Below are 24562 nucleotides of genomic sequence, written 5' to 3'. Positions count from 1 at the left end.
CCCACACAAGCCACCCTTCTCTCTCCCTCAAAAATAATCATTTATCTTATCTTTATTGTGTTTGCTGACTGTCCTTGCTTCAAATTGAGATCATTTAACAGCATCCCCTGTCCCTTGCAATCCTGCTGACGGGGGGGGGGGGATCCACACTACGGCTTTTAAAGCGCTTTAAAGCAATAGTGTAGATCCCCCCCAGGTGGGCTGCAGGGGGAAGTGGGTGGGGTCCCCATTGCTCCATGTGCTGCACCAGGAGTGGCAAGTTGGTCACTCCTGAGCTGCAGTAATAGTATGGAAATTGCTCAGTAATGGAAATCACTCCAAAAACACGACACTCCATTCATGATTTGCCATAGGGATAGCAAGTTATCTCTCTTGGTGGTTTAGATATCTGAACACATTCAGGTTTGTCAGCAATTATTTTTCTCCAGTACAAACATCTTAGTAGAATTGGAAGTCATTCAAAGTCTTGCCCTGCAAAATCACAAGTATTTATAAGATATAGTAAGCTTGTTTCTTCTAATTTAAATGTTTAAGATACACAACTGTGTTGCCTTCCACTCCACCCTACCGTGTTGCACACTCTCTCTCCATCATACACACACACCCTTACCTGTAAATATAACTGTTTTCTTGGTTTTTATCCCAACTTGCCACTTTTTATATTTTTGGGAACTATATATTATGAGCTCTGCAACACTACACAATCTGTCTGAGTTTATAAATTTTCAGTAATGTACTCCATCCTGTGATTCCTCCAATGGTTTGTATTTTAAAACCTCCAGACACACTTATGTGCCTACACTTTACAACAGTCAAGAGGTTAGAGTTTTCCCTTCATAGTGAATGCTGAGTCCAAGCATGGTGGTGGGCTGGGTGCTGGAAAATGTTAGTGTTTCTAAATATAGATTATGTAACTGAGAAGGGATGCTGTAAAGCTTTACTGTTTTGCTTTTGGGTTAATGCCGCTACTTGTGTGAGCTCTGTAGATTTTCTCCAACAACTGGCTATAAAAGCCTTGAAGGCTAAGCTGATTTGCTGCAGGAATTCCCAATAGTTTCTATGTCTCCTTTATTTAGGCATGAAAGTCATTGGGAAACCCTGCAAATAGGTATCATGCAGCTATCTGGAAAGACATGGATCGATCCACCAAATTTTATTTATTTATTTATTTATTTATTTATTTATTTATTACATTTCTATACCACCCAATAGCCGGAACTCTCTGGGTGGTTCACAAAAATTAAAAAACATGCAAAGTATAAAGCAACAGTATAAAACCATAATATAAAATACAATATAAAAGCTCAACCAGATAAAAACAGCAGCAAAATCGGGACTAGAGGCCAAAGTCTAGATTTGGGCTTTGATCTACCTGTTGCCCTTCCTTGGAGTAGAGGATTGGGAATGACCAGCTGGCCTGAGAATGGGGGACAAACAGATTATCTGTGCTGGAATTGCCAGGGCCCCACTACTACCAGGTTGCCAAGAGAGGAGTGGGCAACCATAGCTTTATTTTGTGATTGCTTGGTCAGCATTCCACACCAGTGGCCGTCCTGGCTCAGGGTGATGGGAATTCAAATCCAAAACATCTGAAGAAAGGCTGCACTAGATCATAACTCTGGACGCCTGGCCACAGCACAGCATGATTGGTCTAATATCAGCCTATGCACAGAACCAAACTATGATTTATATGTAGGACTTGTCAGTGTGATCAGTATACTACTGAGCTGGTTAATTCAGGTGCCAAGGGAGAAGTTCCTCTCGTCAACAAACCGGAAAACCTTGAAAGTTCAATATTCTTGTTTTCTGCCTAGGGTATTTACTATTCATCTGCTCATCTGGGGTACTGACCATGGTACTGCTTGCACATTTGGTTAGAGAAGTATCTGCTGTTAACATCCTCCAAACTTATTTCTTTCCATTAATCACCTAAGCAAACTAGAGTATCAAAGTAAGAAGGGGTTACAGTTATCTCAGGAAGACAGAAGTAGTCAAACTGTTTATGCCATAGGTGGGTATTATTGCAGTGAAGCAAACTCATATTTACATAGGAACAGAGAATTTGAACACATTAGCAGGTGCCTTTCTTGAAGATATCTTACTAATATAAAAGAGTACCCTCTTCTTTTTTGAGAATGTCCAGTGAAAACTTAGAAGGGTACAAAACTAATTATCAGCTGCAGTTGGAAAGGAATGGCATTCTCATTCCCTTCTTGCTCTCCAACTGCACACACAATTATTATTGCATAATAATAACAGAGGCATTATGGCTTGCTTCTGTGTGGGCTGCTTGGAGACGCACGATCCCACACAAAAGCTGGCTTTTGACCTTTTGCACTGTAATTCCTACATTCGTAAGAATGTGCCTTAAAAGCCGCTGCTAATTCGTTGAACACTAACTCGGCTTTGATGCAAATATCCAGGACAGCTTGGTTGCCCTTTGGTTTTTGTTTCTTTCCTGCTAATTTAGTCAGGGGGGAAAAGGGAGCACCAAACAGATTTGGTCTAGGTTATAGGGAAGGGTCAAAGGGAAATAGCACCAAAGGACGACACACCCACGTTCTGGTTGTTAAAGAGCTGGCATACTTGGACATCGATAGGATGCAGTTGACCCACTGTGGTATCTTAGTCCTGCTGCCGCCACTGCGAAGCTAATTTTTCTGGCTCATGTGATTGGCCTCTGCGAGAGCACAAGACACCCTTGTTCAGGCAAATAAACAAGACAGTGTGTCCCAGGGCAGGTTAGGGTGAACCCGTTGCGGCTCCCTGCCTGACAAAACTCAGCTGTGTTGCTCTTGATGCAGCATCGAGTGATTCTGCTCACCTGCCATCTCCTGCCTTTCCTCCCTTGCGCCCAGAGGAGCCAGACTTTTGAAAGAGCACTTTAATTATTTACTCTCAAAATATGGTTTATTCTGCAGATTAAATGAAAAAGATGAAGCACTTTGGGGTGGGGGGAATAACACAAATAAACCTCCAAGCTGTCAAACAACAAGTCCCTTAAAAGGGCAAAATATGCGGCTTTGTGTGGACTGCACAGATCCTTCCTTTCAAACTCCTGGCAGGAGACTTCCTGTTTGGATGTACGGCTCACAGTCAATGTTGTGTGCAAAGATCCAAAGACTTCCTTCTTTTCGCCCCTCCTCGCCTTTCTGTCAGCAACCCATACTCTTCACCTTTGAGTCCTTTCGAGCATAGAGTTACCACTAAAATGTAAATTGCAAATCATGTATTAGATCAGGGGTGGATTGAAGGTAAATCTCCAGTTGTTTTGGACTTCAACTCCCATAAACTCCTGCTAGCATGATGGTTGGTCAGGAATGCTCAGAGCTGACATCCTAAATGTCTGGAGTTCTACTTTCTGCCCACCCCTGAGTTAGATGGCAAAGACCTCTGCAAGGATCAGCTCTTTTACTTGTACAATGGGCTCCAGGTTTTGTGTAGACTCAACAATGCTGAAGGAACTTGATTAGTTGGTGTCCACTTCACATATTCAAATGTAGCTTAAGCAGAACCTTGTCTAATGTCTGGTCTCTAGGGCTGCAAGCAGAGGCCCAGGGTTACCGATACTATGTGAGCCAGCAAGATGAAGCATGGTATGATGGAAATTGGTGGCATAGTAGGAATAGTCATGTGTTACAAGTTCTTTGGAGGTGTGGGGACCGCAAATTTCCCAGGTGGTTCATCAGCCATGAGCTCTGAGGATCAGAGCATGGGAAAGAACTGGTTGCTAGGTGTCATAGATCTAGAATGAGCTGAGATAGACAGTCATTGAGCTTCTGCAGAGGCCACCTGGGCAGCTTGGTAATCATTGACCCCAGTTGCTGTTCGTGTCACCCCAGTGCAATCGGTTCAGCTGGGAAATAGGGCTCACCAGGAGAGTCATCCCTGTGTACCTGGTTTCCCAGCAGAATTGAGCTCCCGCTAATCTGACAAACGGTTTTCTTTTGGGAAACAGAACACGTAAGTAGTGACATCTCTGTGTGCCTTCTTAGGCTCTCCCTCCTCCCAGTGATCATTATCAGGAGGTCTGGGAAAAGATAAGGCTTCAGCCTTGCACTCATCTCAGCAACCTGGATCAAGTTTGCTGGGAGGAGAGCAAGGTTAAAACCTCTCCCTCCCCCAAGCAATCTGGATCAGTGTGGCAGGAAGGGAAGTGTATGTCTGTGTGTACACGTGAAGCCTCTGGCTGCCCACCCAACACCACATGCAGCCCATGGGGCCATACAAACTGCCCATTCCTGGCTTAAGGGAATGTGGGCTTTATTTTTAGAAGATACAAAGTAACTTACAGGTAGCATTGATTCACTTGGAAACACTTGGAAATGAATGAACTTGGGTCAATGGTAGCTATAGGAGAAGATGGTCCAGGTTCCCCACTTGTGTTGTTGGAATCCCTAGACGTAGGTGTATGCCAGGTGCTGGCTCCGCTTCTTTGTCTAAACCATGAACGTTGTTCCTTTCCATATTCTATTAATGTTGTAAGAAACCATAGATCTTGGCCAGTAGTGACTCTCACTGATGAATGAGCTCTCTGCCTTGGAATTGCAACTTGAAAGCTGAGTGTGGGATTTGTTTTTGAACTATATAACATGGCTGCTTTTAAGCATTTATACCGGAGCTTCCCAAATACTGCTCATTTGAGCTGGAGTTCTCCTGGTCTGATGGGGAGCAAACTACCCCCCTTCCAATCTGATTTGGAATTGGGTTCAGCCAACTAAGCTGTTTCCTTCCCATCCCCAAAGATAACTAGCTCAGTTGATTTCCCATGCAATTCTAAGCCTAATCTAAACCCTGTGCAATACAACATCTAAATCCTTGTTCCCAAGTCCCTTTACTTGCTTCAGCAACTGTTGGAATAATTGCTAAGTGAATAAGTCAATGGAACGTCTTTGCTGGCTTAAATTCAATTAAGCTGGAGAAGAACGCTTGGTGTGTGTGTGTGTGAAAGAGAGAGAGAGAGAGAGAGAAAGGGGAAAGAGGAATGGCCTTGTTTGTTATAAGGGTGCAGTTTATGAGTGCACCACATCTGTGTAATTATGGAATTTTGCAGCATCACTAATGTGATGCCCCTGCATAGGATTACACTCTCTTGTTTTCTATGCCATTAAGGAACTGCTACTCTCCCAGTTCCTTCCACTCCAAAGTGGGCTCAAATTACCACTGCATCCATAAAAAAGCATGGAAGGATAGAAAGAGTTGACTCACCACCTTGACAGTGAGTGCAACCGGGTGGTTAAAGAGCTGAGCCCACATTCGCTCTACTAGTGCTCAAAATCAATACACAGTGCCATTTTATATATGTTTATTTAGAAGTAAGCCCCATTGAATTACATGGAATATACTTCGATGAAAGTATATGTGGTCTTAAGTTGCAATCCTGTGCTCATTTCCTAGGCTAGGGGTAGATAACCTGGTGTCCTGACTAGGTGAGAGGCTCAAGGGAAGCGGACTGCAACATGACCCTCACTGTTCTGGGTCATGTCAGACAAGGCAAGAGTCATATCAGAACCACATCAATAATATACTGCAGGAAGTCCTGGCTAGAGTATTTTCTCATAGGGACCTGGTGTTCCAACAAAGGCCTGCAGTCAACAGAGATGTTAAGAAGGCTGGCAGAGGCTGGGCTTCACCCATGTTGGATACCGATTGTGTTCTTAAGGGCTGGTGTCAGTTACTACAGCCCTTAATTGAAACCAGAAGTTCAAGCTTCCAACCTTCTTCCAGTTGCTTCGGAGGGGAGGGGAGGTGGGAGCCCGCAAGCCCAAGGTTTGTGCATGTAACAATAAACCATTTTATTGTTACATGCACAATAACAGACCATATAGTATCATCTGTGGGGCTCTCACCCTACTTAAAACATCCTAAAGGCCTCAAACAGTCATGCAACATGACTGCTGCACATTTTCTCTCTCCCCAGTTCTTTTTGTAAGACATGGTAACTTCCATAGGATGTCTAACCTATGACAGTTATTAATTTGTCCATTCTTGCACATGCGTTGCACCTGTTCTCTTGGCTTGCCTTGCTCTGTTTTTGCCGAATGTTCAAAAGAATGCAAAAGATTGCACATGGGCTTCCTTCCTTGAAGTAGTTGTTATTTCTCTGAAACAAGATGATTAAAATTGTACGGCTTTAAAGGGAAGAGAATTTACCAAAAGGTCTAAGAGATGTTGAGCAGCTCCCCCTGTCTTATAGCTCAAATAAACATTTAAAAATTTCTCCTGGAAGAAAGGAGTTAATAGCCATTCAGCACAATAAATTTTAACATCCTCCGTATTTATTTCACCCTACTTTTTAAAAAAGTTTGCTCAATCATCATCATCATCATCATCATCATCATCATCATCATCATCATCATCATGCCACTTACAGCAAACTTTGTTTGGGTTCTTGGTTGTCTTTCAATGATTCGTTTTCCTGCTTCCTTTGCAGATCATGATTGTTAGATAGCGCCCCACATCGCGATGACTATGGCTCCCCGAAAAAGGAATCGTCATGCCTTGGGGTTTCTTTGCTGCTTTGGGGGCAGTGACCTGCCTGAAATCAACCTCAAGGACAATAACCCCCTGCAGTTCTTGGAGTTCTCCGTGCCAATCCCACCAGCGGAGGAGCTCAATGCAAGGTTCTCTGAGCTTGTGGTAAGTTTTTGCCTTGACGCTTTTGCTTTATGGGAGGAGGTGGCTGAAAACTCTGCAAGGGGCTGGGGATTCTTAAGGGCTCCCATTGCCCTGCTAAAACATGATGGAGCCTCCAGCTTTTAGTATTCTGCAGATCTTTCACAAGCAAAGCCTTCACTGCCATGTTCTTTCTGTTTGAGATCAAGCCAGATTGTTGCAGGCTCTTTAATGTATGGATGCCTAAGGAAGTTGAACATTGTGTGGATCAGAACTTAGCTAGCCACTAGATTTTGGACTCAAGAGCAAACCCTAGGTTACAACTATGGCTTGTCAGGGAATAAATAAGCCACAGTTCCTGGACTGGAGAGCTCCTGGCTTGTGCAACCATTTTTGCTGGCAGGAGGAGCTAAGTGGGTGCGATTGTGATGCATGTACTAAGTGGGTGCGATTGTGATGCATGCACTAGCACGCTGGCTCGCTCATGGTAGCCCAGAATTTTTTTAAAATAAACAAAACTGGGATGCTGTGATATCCAAATGTGACCTTTGATGTGGCACAGCTCTTGCTTTAAATCTGCATTGAAATACATATTTTGAAATAAAATATACATATATTTGTAAGCATGTTTTTTAAAAAAGAAAATTGCAGATGAATGTAGAAATGGATCAGAATACAACTATGGGTAAAAATATGTGAATGTGACCTGGACTGGAAATAGACAGGGTTGAAAATCCTCCAGTCCTAATTTCATATCAAATATGATATGAATGTGGCACATCGTTAGGCATTCAGATCCGCATACTACAGACGCATGTAGTTACTTTCTGACCCACACGTTTGTGGAAAAATCAACACTTTTGCCCCACTACTCAGTTGATGCTGTACATGTTTTGTTTTCCCTGTACTGTTTTTGTTTTTCGTCCACGTAGGGAAAAGCAATCCCTGGATAGTATTGTAATCTGGGCTGTATCCAAATGGAAAAAAGCCGTGAGTGTTTACGGCAGTGGCAGTTTGGAATGGAAACTAGGCTTGTAGGTGGCAGAATTTGCCTCCTGGGCCTGGCTTGACCACAGCAGAGGCCTTGGCTTTGTACAGCAGGCTGCATTTGTATTGATTGGCTGGGCTGAGATTTTAATTGAATTAGAAAGGTTCGGTCTGTAAGCAGGCCAGTGTAAATCAACGACCTGGAAATGTTTGCGAAAGCCGTGTGTGTGTTGTATACTAGCAACTCCACTGCTATTGTGCGAGTGTACATTACAAAACCATTATATACAGAAGAGCCTTTTCAGCCGCAGAACAAGAATCCCTAGTGAGTCAAATATTTTGCTGAACCTCTTGAAGTAAGCCCAAAGGCTACAGCTTGGCTTTTGATATTTGCCATCTGCTTGTGTAAAAAGCACAATAAAACACTGCTGCATTTGACTGCATTTGTATTTGTAAAAGCCATGAGCGTATCATTGCGCTAAGCATTAAAATGTGGGTCAGTGCCCCCTGCTTTTCTTTTTCTTCTTTTTTCTTTTCTTTTCAAACTACTACAGCCACAAAAGCCAGACTTTGCTGTACATGAGGAGGCAGGCATTCTTGTGATCAGTCCAGTAAATATTCATTACCCTTGGACGTTTTACCTGCTTTTCTGGAAAACATCTCAGCTACTCCTGTGGCGGGATGTTTAGGCCAATATCGTATCTCCCCCACTCCTGTTGATTTTTATCATTTTAATTCTCTCCAAATTTCTGGCGTGGACTTTGAAAGCACCACTGTATGTAATGGAAGATGCAATCGTAGTGAGATTTGTTCCTTTTCTGCAGCCTGGAAAAAAGCACATATGCCATTCCTTATCGACATCTCAGGCAGGAACCGGGATGCCCTCCTTTGTATTTGGCTAAGACTAAAGGCTGGCCTCCCCTAAGAGGACTTACAATCTGGAAACCAGCATCTTTAGTTACAGGACAGGTGCCCCAACCTTCTGTACAACGACTCCTTCATTTAGGCTTCCCTGGACTATATAGAATGGTTTCCTGCCTTTTTGTCAGCCTGCACATATTGGCAACCCAGAGGCAGAAAATCATATGATGGAAAAATAAGCAATGGGAGACTTTTGTGCAGATGTTTGGCTTTCTCCTGTCTGTCTTGTTTTCCTTGCTTGCCATCTGGCCCTTTGAGAATGTTTCTCTTGTCATCTTGTTCTTTGATTTGCCCATCTCTCCTGTTACACTTTGTTTTGCCTCCCTTGCTATTGACCCTTTGCTCGATGTCTGGCCCCTTACATGCCCTAAAGAGAGATCAAAATTTAATCACCTAGCTAACTATAGCCTTGGCTAAAATATTTGCCCCTTCCCCAATAGCCCTCTTCGACTAGTTTCTGACAACTCCATTTATGCATGGTAGGAAAAACTTCTGTACAGTATGTTTTCTTGAGTTCTGGGGTTTATCTTCTAAGCATTCTGAACATTTTGTGCAAGATGTAATCAGAGTCTGCTTTAGGACTTCCTGTTTGTGTACGTATGTGTGTTGTCATTTACAAGGTTTCTCTTTAGGAGACAGCAAAGCAAGCAGTCTTTGGGAACTTTATGAATCTCTGAATGCTTTGTTAGTTAATCAGTCTCTGCCCAGGAAAGTAGACCTAGGGTTCATCTACACCAAGCAGATATTCCATGATGAAGATGGCATGAAAGCAGTATATAAAATGCAGGAGTGCTTTATAGGAGTGCTTTATAGTGGTATTGAAGTGCACTGACAACTGTTGGGGGCCATGACATATACCATATGCTGCTTTCATATCACTTTCATAGTGTTATATCCTGCTTGGTGTAGATGTGTCATGGGCCCCAACAGTTGTCTGTGCACTTCGGTACCACTATAAAGCAGTAGTTTGGCTCCTGCCTTTTATATACCACTTTCATACTGCTTTCATAGTGGAATATCCTGCTTGGTGTAGATGAGCCCCTAGTTGCTACCTGCGGCTACCCTATCAGATGGAAATGAGTTTCTGGGATTAGTCCTCTCTGTCTCTGTCTCTGTCTATCTGTCTGTCTGTCTCTCTCTTTCTCTGAATTCATGGAACAAAGGAGGAAGGCTTCCTTGTACTTTTCAAAGATGCTGGTATGGTAGATCTGCACCCCATCAATGGTGAACTTGGCCCCAGGCCATCATTCCAGTCTGCCTTGGCTAGTTCCCCATTTTTCTCTTCCCATCTGGCACCATGCTCACTGCTTGTAATGAAGTGTCGCTGCAGTTGGTGGTCTATGCAACATGTGCCAAGCTGGTTGTGTGCCTGCTGGCAACATGGGCTCTTGTAAGAGCATATGTTTTTCTTTGCACAGATTTATTGACTCAACAGGAAACAGAGGAGAATCTGGAAGAACTCTTAACTTCAGCCAGAAAGCGGAGAGAATCGCTCCCCAAATTCCCTGTCCCTTATGGCTATAAGAGGCCGTAATTAGATGGGTTTCTGATTTGTATATGTATATGTGGCAACCGTTTGCTTTTCGACAGCCTTTGATTCTGTAGGTTTCACAAATTGAGCAGATGATTTATTCCCGTGGACGTTACCTGCAAATGCTGCAGATTGAGCTGTTCAATGACAAGCATCATAAGCCAGTAGCCAACTTAGAAATGCAACATGAGCCTTCTGTGGAGAGGGTGGATGTCAAGAGAATAGCAATTTTTACATATTAAAATTAATAGGGATTAAGGTCTTGTAGTTTGGGGCCTTCTGGCATTATAGCTCTCTTCTATTCAGAGCTTTGGACTTCCTTTTTTATTTGAAGAGAGGAAATAAAAAAATTAAATTTGTGATGTTGGTAGCAGAAGTATAGGAAGATTCTTTCATAAGCAACGGGTGGGGCAACAGCCAATCATAATAATTTTATCAGGGATTCTAAATTTCCCCCTTATTTTTTGTGGTCTACTTCGTTGGGCATGATATTAATTGACATGGGCATAGCGTTTTTCAGTACTGGACCCATCTCTGTGCTTGAGCCACCCTTGTGTAGCCTTATACCACCTTATTTGCTAAAAGGCCCTTGCAATCCTACTATCCACTGATTATTTGTTACCCATGGTGCAATCCTATGCAAGTTTAGACAGAAAAAGTCCCACAATTCCTAGAGTGCAAGGATGCTAAATGTTGTAGGACCTTTTTTTTTTTTTTTGTCTAAACATGCATAGGATGGCACCCCTACTATTTTAACTTAGGTTGTGTACAGTGATTGGTTAATAGATTAAAACAGAAGATTCACAATTTTATTTCTTTATCACACTGTATAATCCATCCTTGGGAAACTCAGAGTAACCTACATGGGACTTTCAGGAAGTTTCCCTTTCTTGACTTTAGCATCTATTTGGATATAGCAAAAAAGAAGATCTTACAAAGGAGTTACAGCAGTAAGTCATAGAATAGGAGGGAAAAAATGTCCAATGGAGCCAGCCACAAAATGACCACATCTTGGAGGTAGAAATCAAGTACATCAGGAAAGCTATGGGGCATCTTCTTTTAGATTAGTGCTAGATGAGCCTTGGAGCTCCTTCTCTCTATCTTGATCCCATGAAATAATCTGAGGTCAGACACTCAAGTATCCACTTATCATATAAACCACTTGACTACCCTGAGATAACCCTACAACAGCCCATGGGTTATATAAGTGTTGTTTATCCCACCAACAACTCATGTCATCTGGGTTTGGACAACACAATAAGCTGCGGTCAGGCAGTGATTATGAAAATCGCACACACCCAGTATGTGCCATGTGGCTCTTAACAAGCCACTGTGGCTTATTTAACCTACGGTGGCGTGTTTGATTGTGCAAATTGGATCATATTCTAGTTTGTCCGACGTCCTAACCTAGGGTAGCCTCTACTTTGAAAATACTGGAGTTACCATCCTAGAGAAGAACCTACACCAGGTTTCAATAACTGACAGACCTTGTACTGAATCTGGCCTCCTGAATGGTGCTGTCAAGCTTCTTAGTTAACAACTGTGCAAGAAAGAAAGAAAGAAAGAAGAATGTAGTACATTTAAATTGTGGGGTTGTTAACTATTTTAAATAGAAGTGTTTAACACAAAACTGCTAGTAGGACTTGCCATCTTAGGCACCAGATGCTGCTAGTATAATTTCTACTCGTGTGAGTTCTATGGGGCTTAATTAGAATAAACTTTCAAAAAATATAACTTGAACAAAATATGACTTTAGTAAACATCAGTTTACATAAACATGCCACAATTAGCCCGTCTATGTCCAAACAAAAAATATGGATCGCTTGCTTGTAGCTCAGTCCCACGTGGTTTTGTGTATCCAGATGCTGAGTATTTGGGAAGTCCCCTTTGTAGATTTTCTTAACTTTCATTCACAGGGCAATCCCCAATTTGTAACTCAACATTGTTGTTCAAAGTATTAGCCCTTATACAAGGTGATAAGAGCCCATAATTTATACAGTAATCCTCCAACATTCAGCTTTTATTAGAACAAACTGACTTTTTTTTTTAGTTCTTTCTTCTCCTAGCCCTCCCTCTGAGTGAGGACTCCACCCAAGGGACAGAACCATCTATTCCATAGGGGTTACACTAGCATGAATGGCTGACGTCATCAGTCAGCCACTGAGAGCCTTAGTAGAGCCCACCCTGACGCATAAGGAGTAGCTGCCACCCTGTAAGGATTGGGCCCTCCCCTTCCCTCTGATAGTCTCCCCCAGTGGCAATGGCTCCTCCCCCTCCCTGTCAACCACCAACCACTCAGAGGGGCCGGTTCATATGACACAGGAGTCATTATAAAGCCATGGTGGCTTATTAACCATTCTGCATGTGTCGGTTGCGCACAGGTCGGATTTACCTAATTAACCCTTACCAGCACGGCTTGTGATGGACAAACTTGGCAAGAGTGGGTTGTTAACAAACCACCCAGAACCATGGCCTGGTCTAGTGTTGCTGGGTGTTTGTTTTGGGTTTTTTTAATCATCCCAATCACCCACACTTACAGGGTTTGGACATCACACAACAAGCCATGCTGACAGTAAATTGGGGTGGCATGCAATCGGCACATGCAGGGTGTCTGATAAACCATCCTCGGGTCAGGCAAATGAAGTCAACTTTGCATGCCATTTTAATCCTGGAGCTGGCCTCTCTTAGAAAAGGCAGGAGGGATTCCTTCCTTGAAGATGGTGCTTACTTTGCGAATTGTCTAGCAACAGGGAGTGAATGTTTCTTCTCCAGAACGATTGCTTCATTTGGATGCAAATTTAGCCAGACTCTATTAACTGGTTTATTATAGTGCATATGATAAGGTGTTGCTGTTGTTTTGTTCTGGATGATAGCCTTGCTTTATAGCTAGGGTATGCGTTATGAAGATTCTTCTGCTCTTGCCCATTTTTTAGAAGTTGAATGCTTTGGGCTCCAGCACACTACACACTAATTTTTTAAAATGTGTTTTTCTTTCCCCTGGAGCATGTACGTGCCAGTTTAGTTGTAAGGGCTGAAAGGGTGCGCTTAATGGCTGAAGAATCTATGAGAACATGACAGCTTTTCGACCCTGCCCAAGCCACACACATAACAGACTTGTGAAAGCAGCTTAAAAATGAAGCCAGGCAGCCTCCATAGTGACTTTACTGCTAGTTGAATTCCTTTTTGATCTGCTACTGTCCTCTCATGCTGTTCAAGGGGACACTTTTCTTCTAAGGTCGCTCTGCTATTGCTTTATTCTCTTCATTCCTCTGCTTCTTCCATTTTCTCCACTAAATACTACTACTAGTAGTGCTAGTAGTACTTCTTCTTCTTCTTGTTGTTGTTGTTATTATTATTATTATTGTTGTTGTTGTTGTTGTTGTTATTATTATTATTATTATTATTATTATTTTATAATCCACCTTCTGGACCAGCCAAGGCACTGAACAAAATAATAATGAAAGTGCAAATAACATTGTATTTTTTAAAACGCTTTAAATTCAAATATTGCATAACGATTCTGGCTCCTTTAATTATAGGACTTTGTTTTAACACACAGTTGGGGGCAGAGGATAGAGTTCCTAACAGTTTTGAAGTGGTTGAGAGGTAATAGAAAATATTTCCCTTGGGGCATTCCCTTTAAGGCATCCTTCCCCAACCTGGTGCCCTCCAGATGTTTTGGACTACATCTTCCATTGGCCCCAGGCAGCATGGCCCATGGTATGGATGATGGGAGTTGTCATACAAAATATCTGGAGGCACCAGATTGAAGAAGTCCACTTTAAGGGGATGTCCTTGGGAAGTTATTATTATTATTATTATTATTATTATTATTATTATTATTATTTATTTATATAGCACCATCAATGTACATGGTGCTGTACAGATAACACAGTAAATAGCAAGACCCTGCCGCATAGGCTTACAATCTAATAAGTTGTAGTAAACAATAAAGAGGGAAGGAGAATGCAAACAGGCACAGGGAAGTGTAAACAGGCACCGGGTAGGGTGAAGCTAACAGTATAGAGTCAGAACAAACTCAATATTTGAAGGCTATAGGGAAAAGAAAAGTTTTTAGCTGAGTTTTAAAAGCAGTGATTGAGTTTGTAGTTCTCAAGTGTTCTGGAAGAGCGTTCCAGGCGTAAGGGGCAGCAGAAGAAAAAGGACGAAGCCGAGTAAGGGAAGTGGAGGTCCTTGGGCAGGCGAGAAGCATGGCATCAGAGGAGCGGAGAGCACGAGCGGGGCGATAGTGTGAGATGAGAGAGGAGAGATAGGCAGGAGCTAGACCGTGAAGAGCTTTGAAGGTCAGCAGGAGAAGTTTATATTGGATTCTGGAGTGAATTGGAAGCCAATGAAGAGATTTCAGAAGTGGAGTGACATGGTCAGAGCGGCGGGCCAGGAAGTCTTTTGTGTTACCACTTGAGCACTTCAAAAGTGTTAGGAACTCCACCCCCTGACCCCAGTTGTGTGTCAGAACAAAGTCCTATAATTTAACAACAACAACAACAACCAAACAACAAGTATATCGCATGCAAGACAGGAGTATTGACTAAAATAGTAAATAAATTAAAGGTGTAATCCTATGCATGTTTAAACAGAAAAACTTTTTTCTGGGTAAACATGCATAAGATTTGAGCCTTAAAATGTTTTAAATTAGAAATGTCAAGGTTTTCCCAAGTCAGGCCTGGAAAGGATTTTTTTTGTGGGGAGGGTATTAAAGCCTGAGTCAAATGAGAGGCAAGCTTTACAAGAACTTGAATACTGCTGCAGCTCTGATTGGAATCCAAGCCAGAGAAGAGTTGCTGGCTTCCTTGACCTTTCAGTTTCTCCTGTTAAATATAATGGAGTGATGTCACCCCATTATATTTGATAGGGGGAAATATAAGAGTCATAGGGGCAATATCTGTGTTGTATCTCCAAGCCCTCCCTCCACTATGCGAGACAATAAAGAGGTCTGCCAAGTAATCCACAAAGCTTTATTCAGCCAATAAACATCTCTTCGCACCTGAAGAGATGTTAAACACTAGGATGGCCATATAGGCCCCTTCCTATGAAGTTTCTTCTACGCTAAACTTGGCTAACCAAGAGAGACAATTGTGCTTTCAACAAAAGGGAAGGTCTTTTCCCTGAGTCCCTTGCACTTCAAGGAGGATTCCTTCAAAGAAGCCTTTGGTGAGACTCTAGCTGAGCTGATAGCCTCTTGCCTACTTTTAGCTCCACCCATTTGAACCTGCGGAGGAATCTGGGATCGGCCAACTCTGAAGTCCCTTCCCCCTCTGAGGTTCCTGAATTCCCACAGACTCTGAGTTGTTAATGTTTTCACTGATAAGGTCTGATGAAGATTTATCCCTGGCAAGTGAAGAGCCTGGGAGAATCACCTACCCCACTTCCTGTGTAAGCTGGGATGTTTCTAGTCCTGTTGCTTCAGCTTCAGAAGCTGATTCTGATTGATAGCCTGAAACTCCTTCCCCTACACCAAGGGGAACAGGCCTGATCCTGACAATCTGCCTGCTTGTGTGAGGGAAGCCCAAGTGCTGTGAAGGACCTAGTCCATGGGATAAGGAGACAAGTGAGTGCTCAGATTGATTTGAGAATATTGCCCAAGAACTTCTGCTACCCCCACCCCTGGGAAAATCATGGATAAGTTCCAAGTTAATCCAAGGTAGACTTGAAAGACTTCAGCTATCTGTAATTTAAATTTCCCTGTTAGCACCTTCTTTCACTTAGTTTGTTGGTTTGAAACCTCCAGAAGAGGACTTTTGCAATAAACCAGAGCAGGGAGTACAGGCAACCAAGATGGTTTTCTGAGATGCATTTCCATCAATTTGATGACATAAATGGTCAGGTGAAGATGGAGAACAGCCAAACGGATGTGATGGGCTACTACTGTTGGGGTCTCCAGTGTGGTGCCTATGGGCACCATTGACATGTTTACTCATTCAAGCTCTGTCCCAAATCAGTTTTCAGTACCAAGATTGAGTCCTAAAATAAGTGAAATTGTAATTATATGCCTCCGAGCAGAATGCTTTTTCCTTTGCTACTGAGTAACCAACACTGCCTGCCCTTCAAACTTATGATTAAGAAGCAGAGACTCCAGGGAAGGTGGCATAGCAGAGTTGAGCCCTGGGACCATTCCTTTTAGGAAATAAACATGCTAAAGGGTTGTATGACATGCTTCTTTCCTATTTTGTTTTGTGTTGCCTTTATAGAATGGATTGAGGCTAGCAGTCGCCACCAAGAACAGTGTGCCAAAACCGAAAACCATAGAAGTCTAGACCTGTGAAATCACTATTGAGTCTTAAGCCTGTTAAGTTATATTCCAGGCAGGTCACTTCAACCCAGGGGGGAATCCGCACGTCGTTCTCAGGGCGCTTCCATCCGCCCCCAGTGCACCCCGAAAACGATCGTGTAACTTGCCTGTAAAAGAGACGAGGAAGAAGCGTCCTTGCTGGCGCCGCCGCCACCACCCAACTCCCTCCTCGCCAGCCGGCTCGGAGAGCTCGGGGGAAGAAGGCGGGGTGGAGAGCTTCTTCCGCTCTCCACTCCACCTTCTTCAGCCGAGCTCTCCTCGCCTCGCCGGCGAGGAGGTCTGTGGGTGGCGGCGACGGCAAGGACGCCTCTTCCTCGGCTCTTCTCCAGGCAAGGTACATGATCGCTTTGGGGCAGCACTGGGGTCGCTTAGAAGCGGTCTCGGTACGATGTGCAGATTCCTCCCAGGCTGAATTGAGACACCTGTGTTAAATGGATGGCCACTAGGTTTCATTCTCTTTGTTTTAAGAGTGATTATTCCACTAGCATTAGAAAATGCTTCGAAAATGTTCAACATGGTAATGTCCATAAAAGCGGGTAGCAATGCATGAATCTATACTCAGGTGCACGTCACCACAGGCGTGTTTGCACACATGATTATGCTGAAACAGACAATCAAGCAGTGTGCCTAGGGAGGAAAGGATATTCAGGTTAATGCCCATTAATTTATTTATCCCATAAATACTCAGGGCTCATCTACACCAAGCTGGATATTCCACTATGAAAGCGGTATGAAAGCGGTATATAAAAGGCAGGAGCCACACTACTGCTTTATAGAGGTATTGAAGTGCCCTGCAGGATCGACAGTACTGCTTTAAAGTGGTTCTGAAGTGTACTGAGAACTGGTGAGGCCCATGACACATCTACACCCAGCAGGATGAAAGCGGTATATGGGCTGTGTCAATGGGCCCCAACGGTTGTCAGTGCACTTCAATACCACTATAAAACAGTAGTGTGGCTCCTGCCTTTTATATACCACTTTCATAGTGCTGTATTCTGCTTGGTGTAGATGAGCCCTCATCAGAATCAGGATTTCTAAGGGACGCAGCTCATCCAGAATAAGAAGCAACAAAAGGAATCCAAAAGCTGCACAAAAAAGTACGGGGAAAAAGCAGCAGTCCTGCCAGCTAATAAGGAAAATATCTTTAATTCCTAATGGCTGGCTTGAGAAGACTTTGAGAAAAAGATGCATGACTGAAGAATGGATTTGTGAAGCATTTTCACCATGAGCAAGAATGGGATTTGATGCACATTGCAAATGAAATGCAATTTCTTTGTCTATGCAGCTGGTACATGTGCTTTCCCCATTCCTTTAATGCAGACTTGTGGGTTTTGAACTGTGGATGCGAATTACGCTGTAGGCTGTGAGTGATGAATGCTGGGGTTATTTATTCTAAAGTAGACGTGATCGTGGTCAATGGCTCGTCTTTTCTGTGTGGTGTTGAGCAATTGGGGGGAGGGGTACTGATGCTATCCACTTAATAATGGTGCGAAGAGGCTTTTCAACATTATGTAACAGTTAACTAGCAAGGAAGCTAAACAATAAGCTTTCCTAGCTGAAATTGCCAAGGGATTTTTGTGTAGTCAGGGAAGAACAATCTAATTTGGAATTTAGCCAGTAGATTTTCCTGAGTCATAAAGCTCCAGTGGGATCCAGTTATTAATGGCCTGATGTTGTGAGGACTTAAAAAGGGATCAAACCATTAATGTGCTTGTTAGTCCACATGGAATCCTTTTATCACTTTATTTAAACCGATTGTAGGGAGGGGGGAACTCGCACATGCACATTCATTTCCAGTGTCCGCAGTATCAAGCAGTGACATTGTATCATGAGTGAAATGGCCATCACCGCTCAACGACCCTGTCATACAAGCTATATTTCTCCATCGCATGCTTAGTGGTGTGTTGGCAAGTAACAGAGTTATCAATAGATGAGATACTAAATACTGTAGATGCATGTGTGAATCGGGCTCCACAGTGAGCTTTGCATTTCAAAGGTATAATAAAAGTCACAGTGTACATTAATTTTGATTACATTGACTATGAGTATACACAAGGACTTGTAGCCAGATTTGACCTGTTCTCTGTCAATGGCTTTCTTTACATTGTTAAAATATTCCTGGCTTTTGTGAAATCTGAATGAGCAGTATCTAGTTATCTAGAGCTCCAGTTATCAGGATATTTATTTAGCATTTTTCATCCTATCCCAGAATCCAGTGAGGAAGTAGCATGTGAGTAGTTGATGGTATGTGTGTGTGCATGTATATATGAGAGAGAGAAGGGTGTGTGTTTTCCTTAAGTTACCTCCATTTAATCAATTAATCACTTTGTTTGCTACTGAACAATGAGCCTACTTCCTCTAATTGTTGAGCAAATTGTAATGTGAAACCAACACAAATCTGGCAGAGTGTTAGTAAGTCATTACCTAAAGCAGAGCTCCAGAGTGTGAATTATTGTCCCACCCAATTGCATAACTGCTCTCTGGCTATATCCCAGGCAACCCCTTTGCAGAATCACAAACTGCCTCTGAGCCTCTCCCTAACATCAAGCTGAATTTTGGTGGAATTTTGTGGGGCATGGAAGCATCTCTGACTCTCTGATTCTGGCCTCTCTGAATTGTAGGTATATCTATAGCTGGATGGGTACCAGTTATCTATGAGTGAATCCCACAGAGCCTGGGCCTGCATCTGAATGACTTAATTGGATGGGGCTGATTTCATGGCTCTTTCCACTGTGCAGTGGTGGTGGGGATGTGGCCAGGGTGGAGTTGGGATGGGAGAAGCCTGTGAAATTTGACCCAGGTTTTCAGTGGCAGTCAATGAATGGCAATTCATTAAATGGTAGGCTGAATTGGTTGCCCCCTCTTTCCCCTGCTCATGTCACTGTTTTTGGCAGGCTCCGACAGTGTTTGCATACAGAGGGGAGCTTCCACCTAACCAGATTATTATTCAAGGAAGGGGACAAGGTCGGCAGGTGGGCAGCCACTTAGCTTTCAACACATCCCTTAACTACTTCACTCAGAAATGAAATCCTGCTGATTTCAATGAGTCTTACTTTCAAGTATGTTATGCTGAGGAGTATGACATGCTTTAAACATTGCAGGAACACTGAGAGGCTGGAGCATATCTTGACTTCTGTTTTCGTTTGGGTTTTCAAGGCAATGTATTTTCCCCCATTCAATTACTTGGAAGTATAGCATCGGGAATGACAATTCTGAGCAAAACCGGAGCATCTGGCCTCACGTTGATAATTTGGCAACGCTGGTGCCGCAAGGGCAGATTGCAGTGTGTTGGTCGGCCGTCTTAATTCACTTTCAACAGTGCCCATTAGTGGGCCTCTCATTCTTCCGAATGCACTTTTACACAATACTGTGGGAGAGTATTAAAGGTTAGCCAAGGCTGTGTCCTGTGGTCAGAGTTTTGTTCAGCAACGTCAGTCTGGCAAGTCGGACGCATGCGAGGGGAGAGAGTTGCTGAGGAAGCGGGAGGGTGACACCAACGCCCTGCCCTGGAAATGCAGCCTGCTTCTGGCAGGGGGCCCTAGCCTGGGTGCAGCAATTGTCTTCTCTCCCCGAGCCTTTCCTGCCCTCCACATTCAGTGGCTTGAGACGGCCGACTTTTGTTTTGAGCAGGAAGCGATCAGAGAGGTGTGTGCTGACGTGCTTTGGCTGGAGCTGAAGTGCAAATTGCCTGCCTCTCTCTCCTGGGCTCATTAATGTTAGAGAGCCGAACAGAAAAAAAGGGGGGTGCTGTCAAAAGGGGATAGGCAGGGAAGCCGGAAAAGTAGCAACTATTTCCTAATAACCTTTCCCACACCTAGCTTCCCTGATAGAGGGCTCATCTGAAGGGCTCTGGCATTAGAAAACAAAGGCCGAGAAGGGGAGGGGGTTGGAAAATGAGGGGAGGAAAAGGTGGGGGGGAGAAGGGAAATATGGAGCAGGGATGGCAGATTTCTGCTGAACCAGCAGAGGTTGTTTGGCTGTAATATTGTCCAGAGGTTTCTGTTGGGTCAAGTGGATGAGGCTGGATTCCATATTGCCAAAATTCAGAAGTAGTAGATTCTGCTTGATAGAGCTTCCGAGCTATACTTCCATATTCCTGAAAGCTGGGTGTGCGTCTGTCTGCAAAGGATGGAGCCTGAAAAGTTTATGGGAGATGCTAAGAAACGTTGAGAGTTGGATTTTCCTCAATTTGGAGCTGGTTTGGCTATTCTGGGGGCTGAATGGGGGCTGCTGCGGGCCTAGCTCTGCTTGTGGGCTTGCTGTTGCAACTCCACAGTCTGTTCAACCTGTAGAGAAAGGCACTGTTTCTCCAGTGCAGTCTTCCTCCAATGGAAATTATTCTTGATAATAAATAATTTGTTGTTGTTTTATCCTGCTTTTTGGCCCCCTCAGGCCTCCAAAGCACCATATAAGAATTACAAAAAATATAGAAAAGAGGACAAATACAATTCCTACAAATTATAGCAAAAAGCATTGGTATATACTAATGGCATCCCAATGAACAGTAACAAGACCCCACAAAACCATAAATCATAACAGTATAAAGCAGCATAAAGAGGAGGGCTTTTGGGGCAGACAGAAGAATGGCTTTGATATAGGCTTGAATTCTAGCTTGGGTAGGAAAATTACAAATGTGGGAAAACTTCTGTTCTAATGTCTCTTTAATATAACGAAGCCAAAGGCCTCCTCCCTTGGTGTTTAAAGTTTCTAATATGAATTGTAGTGATCACATACAATATGTTCCTATTTATTAAAAAGCATGTTTTAAGATGACACCCGCCTGTAAGTTCTTAAAGAACACCAATGTGACATTGCTGCTCTTCTAACAAAAATATGTAAGTTGTCCTTGTCTGACCCATCAGAGGTCTTATTATGTTCCTATTTCCCTTCCTTCTCCCCTCCCAGTCTTCTAAGTTTCTATGGGCTGTCTCTGTTAGACTTTTCCAACCTTGTGACTTCTACATGTCTTGGCCCAGAACTCCTATAATCCTCCAGCCAGATGTGTTGGGCTACAGCCAATGGTGTAGTGGTCAATTTGGAAGCGCGAGCGCTCATCATGACAGTCCGCATAGCCACACACCCAAGGAGAGTCCAAAAATGCAGGCTACCGTTTTCATCTCCATCAGGAGGAAGACTTTTGTAAAGCTGATGGGTCTCAATTGCCCCTTCAAGACCAAAGCCACCCCCAAATGCTTTGCATTACACCAGGAACAATATGTTGTTGATGGTATAATTCATTACCCTCTGGCTACTGCAAGCATTTCAGCTAAGCTCAGAGGAAATAGGGGATTCTGAGGGGTGGTACTGGCAGATGACATTAGTTCGCTGCTAATAACTACACCACTGACTAAAGTTGGGAATTGTAGGCCAACACATCTAGAAGGCACCAGGTTGAGGAAGGCTGGTCTAGGACAACCTCTTTTTCTGAAAGACATAACACTTTCTAGCTGAGAATGGACACAGCTTTTCTCTGCCCACAGACCCACCCTACTACTCAATCTAGCTTCTCACCTTACAGGTGCATCTCCCCGCACCCTCTTGAGCAGAGATGTTGAGGTGGTGGTGGTGATAGTGGTGGATCTTCGCTGGCCTGGCTGCTTGGAAGACAGGGGTGAAGACTTCATGGGCAGGGGAGGAGATCTGTCTCCAAGCAGCATGGCCAGAGAGAGTCAACTGCCCCCTTCTCCCAGGCTCAGAGAATCTGGCAATCCTTCGTTTATGCCATTGAAGGGAAGAGAAAACAGATGAAACTGATATTTTTTAAAAGCCACAGTATAGTGATCCGAGCAGCAACTGCACAGATGGGGTCTGCTTATTATCTCAAGAATTCTCTCTTGTTATGACGGCACTAAAGCTGTTTATGACAGCAGGTGCATCCAAAATGTGCTCTCCTTTGCTGTGCGTGGAGGAATGCGCCCTCACTGGCACCATCATGGTGATGATTATGTGAGCATACAGCCAATGCCCTATTACATACAGAATAAGTAAATGGAATCTGGGGGTGAGGACAGGTGAACATTTTCAAGTGTCTGGCAAGTGGTTTGAACTCACATTCACTGTTTTGGGAGTTATTTGTTTTCATGGCAAAAAACACATGTTCAGAACCTGACTTGTACTACTCTTGAAATGTCTCTCTTCAGTGTTTGCTGCAGCGAGGGGTTCTCTTATATGCTATTCCAAAGCAAAACAATTTTCTCCCAAGCATGAGTTCAGGTGTTCTTTGTTTTTTTGTTGTTGACCTATTCAAATTTGCATTTAAAGTGTTCCCATCATGCCATACACATTACCTCAGTACTTCTTACAGCAGTCCTATAAGAGAGTGTTATCCCTATATTGGTGATGGGGTGCAAGGGTTGGTGGCGGTGTATGAGGCTGAAAGCATAACAGTTTGCTGAATTCTGCCTTGTGACTTTATGGCTGACCCAGTGACTAAGACTGTGAGCTGAAAAGTCCCAGAGTTCAAATGTCAACTCGGTCATGAACACCAAATGCAATATAATACATAAAATTAGTTAAAAGAGCATATAAAACCAATACAATATTAAAATAGCAACCAGAGGATCTTAAAATTCTCAGGTTTAAAATTTATCTTGGTAGGCCTGCCAGAAGAGACTAGTCTTTACGGCTGTCTTAAACTCAGAGAGAGCTTTAATTTGATGAATCTCCTCCGGCAGGCCATTCCACAGTCTGGGGGCAGCAGAAGAAAAGGTCCTATGGATAACAGTTGCCAGCCTAGTTGCGGCTGACTGGAGTAAACCCTTTCCATAGGACCTGAGTGTGCAAGGGGGGTTGTATGGGAGAAGGTGATCCCGCAGGTAACCTGGACCCAAACCATGTAGGGCTTTAAAGGTAATAACCAACACTTTATACTTCGCCTGGAAACTAATTGGCAGCCAGTGAAGTGATTTTAAAGTTGGTGTAATATGGTCACGCCTAGGAGTACTGGTGACCAACCTGGCTGTCATATTTTGAACTAGTTGAAGTTTCCAGGCTAGGCACAAAGGTAGAGCGCATTGCAAAAGTCGAGCCTCGAAGTTACCAGCACATGCACCACTCTAGGGAGGGGCACAGCTGATGTATCAGCAGAAGCTGATAGTAGGCACTCCTGGCTGTCACATCTGTCTGGACTGTCATTTGGAGTGACGGATCCAGAAGCACCCCCAAGCTTTGAATGCAGTCTTTCAGGGGGAGTGTAACCCCATCCAGAACACACCTCCAAACCCAGGTTGCGGCCTTTGACAATAAACACCTATGTCTTGTCTGGATTCAGCTTCAGTTTGTTTTTCCTCATCCAGCCCGTTACCGCCTCTAAGCATTCATTCGGAGGAGACACACTATCTTTAGCTGACGCTGTTGTCGAAGGCATAGAGAAATATATTTGGGTGTCATCAGCATACTGATAGCACCCTACCCCATACCTCTGGATGTTCTCTCCCAGTGGTTTCATGTAGATGTTGAACAGCATTGGGGATAGGATGGTGCCTTGTGGTATGCCATACAACAGCTCCTTCTTTGAGAAGCAGCTATCCTCAAGCATCATGCTATGCTCTCAGCCTCATGCACCCATTAGCTATGAATAGAAAAACAGGGGTTCATGTATCGTGATTGGATTAAATCCTGGATTCATAACATAGTACACCAAGGTTAAACTTCATGGGAAACAGAGGTTGAAACAAACCATGACTGAAGCCTGCATGCAAGGGGAGTGAGGGAGGTAAATGGTATAGGACAAGCGCATAGGTCCTCACACTAATTCTTGGCTGAACAAACCAAGTTTTATTAAGCAGAGTTTGTTACAGCAGAACCTTCCATGATTCTTCAAGCAAAAAGGTCAGGAGTCAGTCTCCAGCCAATTATATAGTACTCTGATAAAGTGCATCAGTGTCTAGCAAGTAGTAGTTGCATATGACTTCCCTACAACTCTCCTATTTCACTGGGGCTTGAAGCTCACAGAGGAAGCAGAATCAGTCAAGGTGAATTTCCATGCAGCAGATCAAGTCAGTCCAGGCACGCAAGGTTACATGTCTCTAGGCAGAAATCAGGACTGGCTGGAGCTCCCAACTGCCCCATTACAATTATGGAAGGATGTTGTCTCAGGGGTGAGCAGAAGGTATATTTAGGCTTATGAGGCCTGTGCTCCTTGAAGGAGCTGGCTATACTTCTTTATGGGGGCCTTGCCTGGTTCTTTATCTGTTGGC

At 43.6% G+C, this 24562-nt stretch overlaps 1 protein-coding gene across 3 annotated transcripts in view; it reads left to right on the top strand.

Annotated features, from left to right (window-relative positions):
* The window catches only part of DAAM2 (dishevelled associated activator of morphogenesis 2), a 226798-nt gene that overhangs the window by 75912 nt on the left and 126324 nt on the right, over positions 1–24562 (top strand). For all 3 annotated transcript variants that reach the window (XM_063124183.1, XM_063124181.1, XM_063124182.1), the window contains exon 2: positions 6434–6639. In XM_063124183.1, coding sequence (XP_062980253.1) covers positions 6466–6639 — 174 coding nt within the window. In that variant the 5' untranslated portion in view covers positions 6434–6465. The remainder of the gene's footprint in view (positions 1–6433; positions 6640–24562) is intronic.

Source organism: Elgaria multicarinata, chromosome 4 (assembly GCF_023053635.1).
Source record: "Elgaria multicarinata webbii isolate HBS135686 ecotype San Diego chromosome 4, rElgMul1.1.pri, whole genome shotgun sequence".
Lineage (NCBI taxonomy): Eukaryota > Metazoa > Chordata > Lepidosauria > Squamata > Anguidae > Elgaria > Elgaria multicarinata.
Note: the sequence above shows the minus strand (reverse complement) of the source record. Positions and strands in the feature narration are given on the sequence as shown.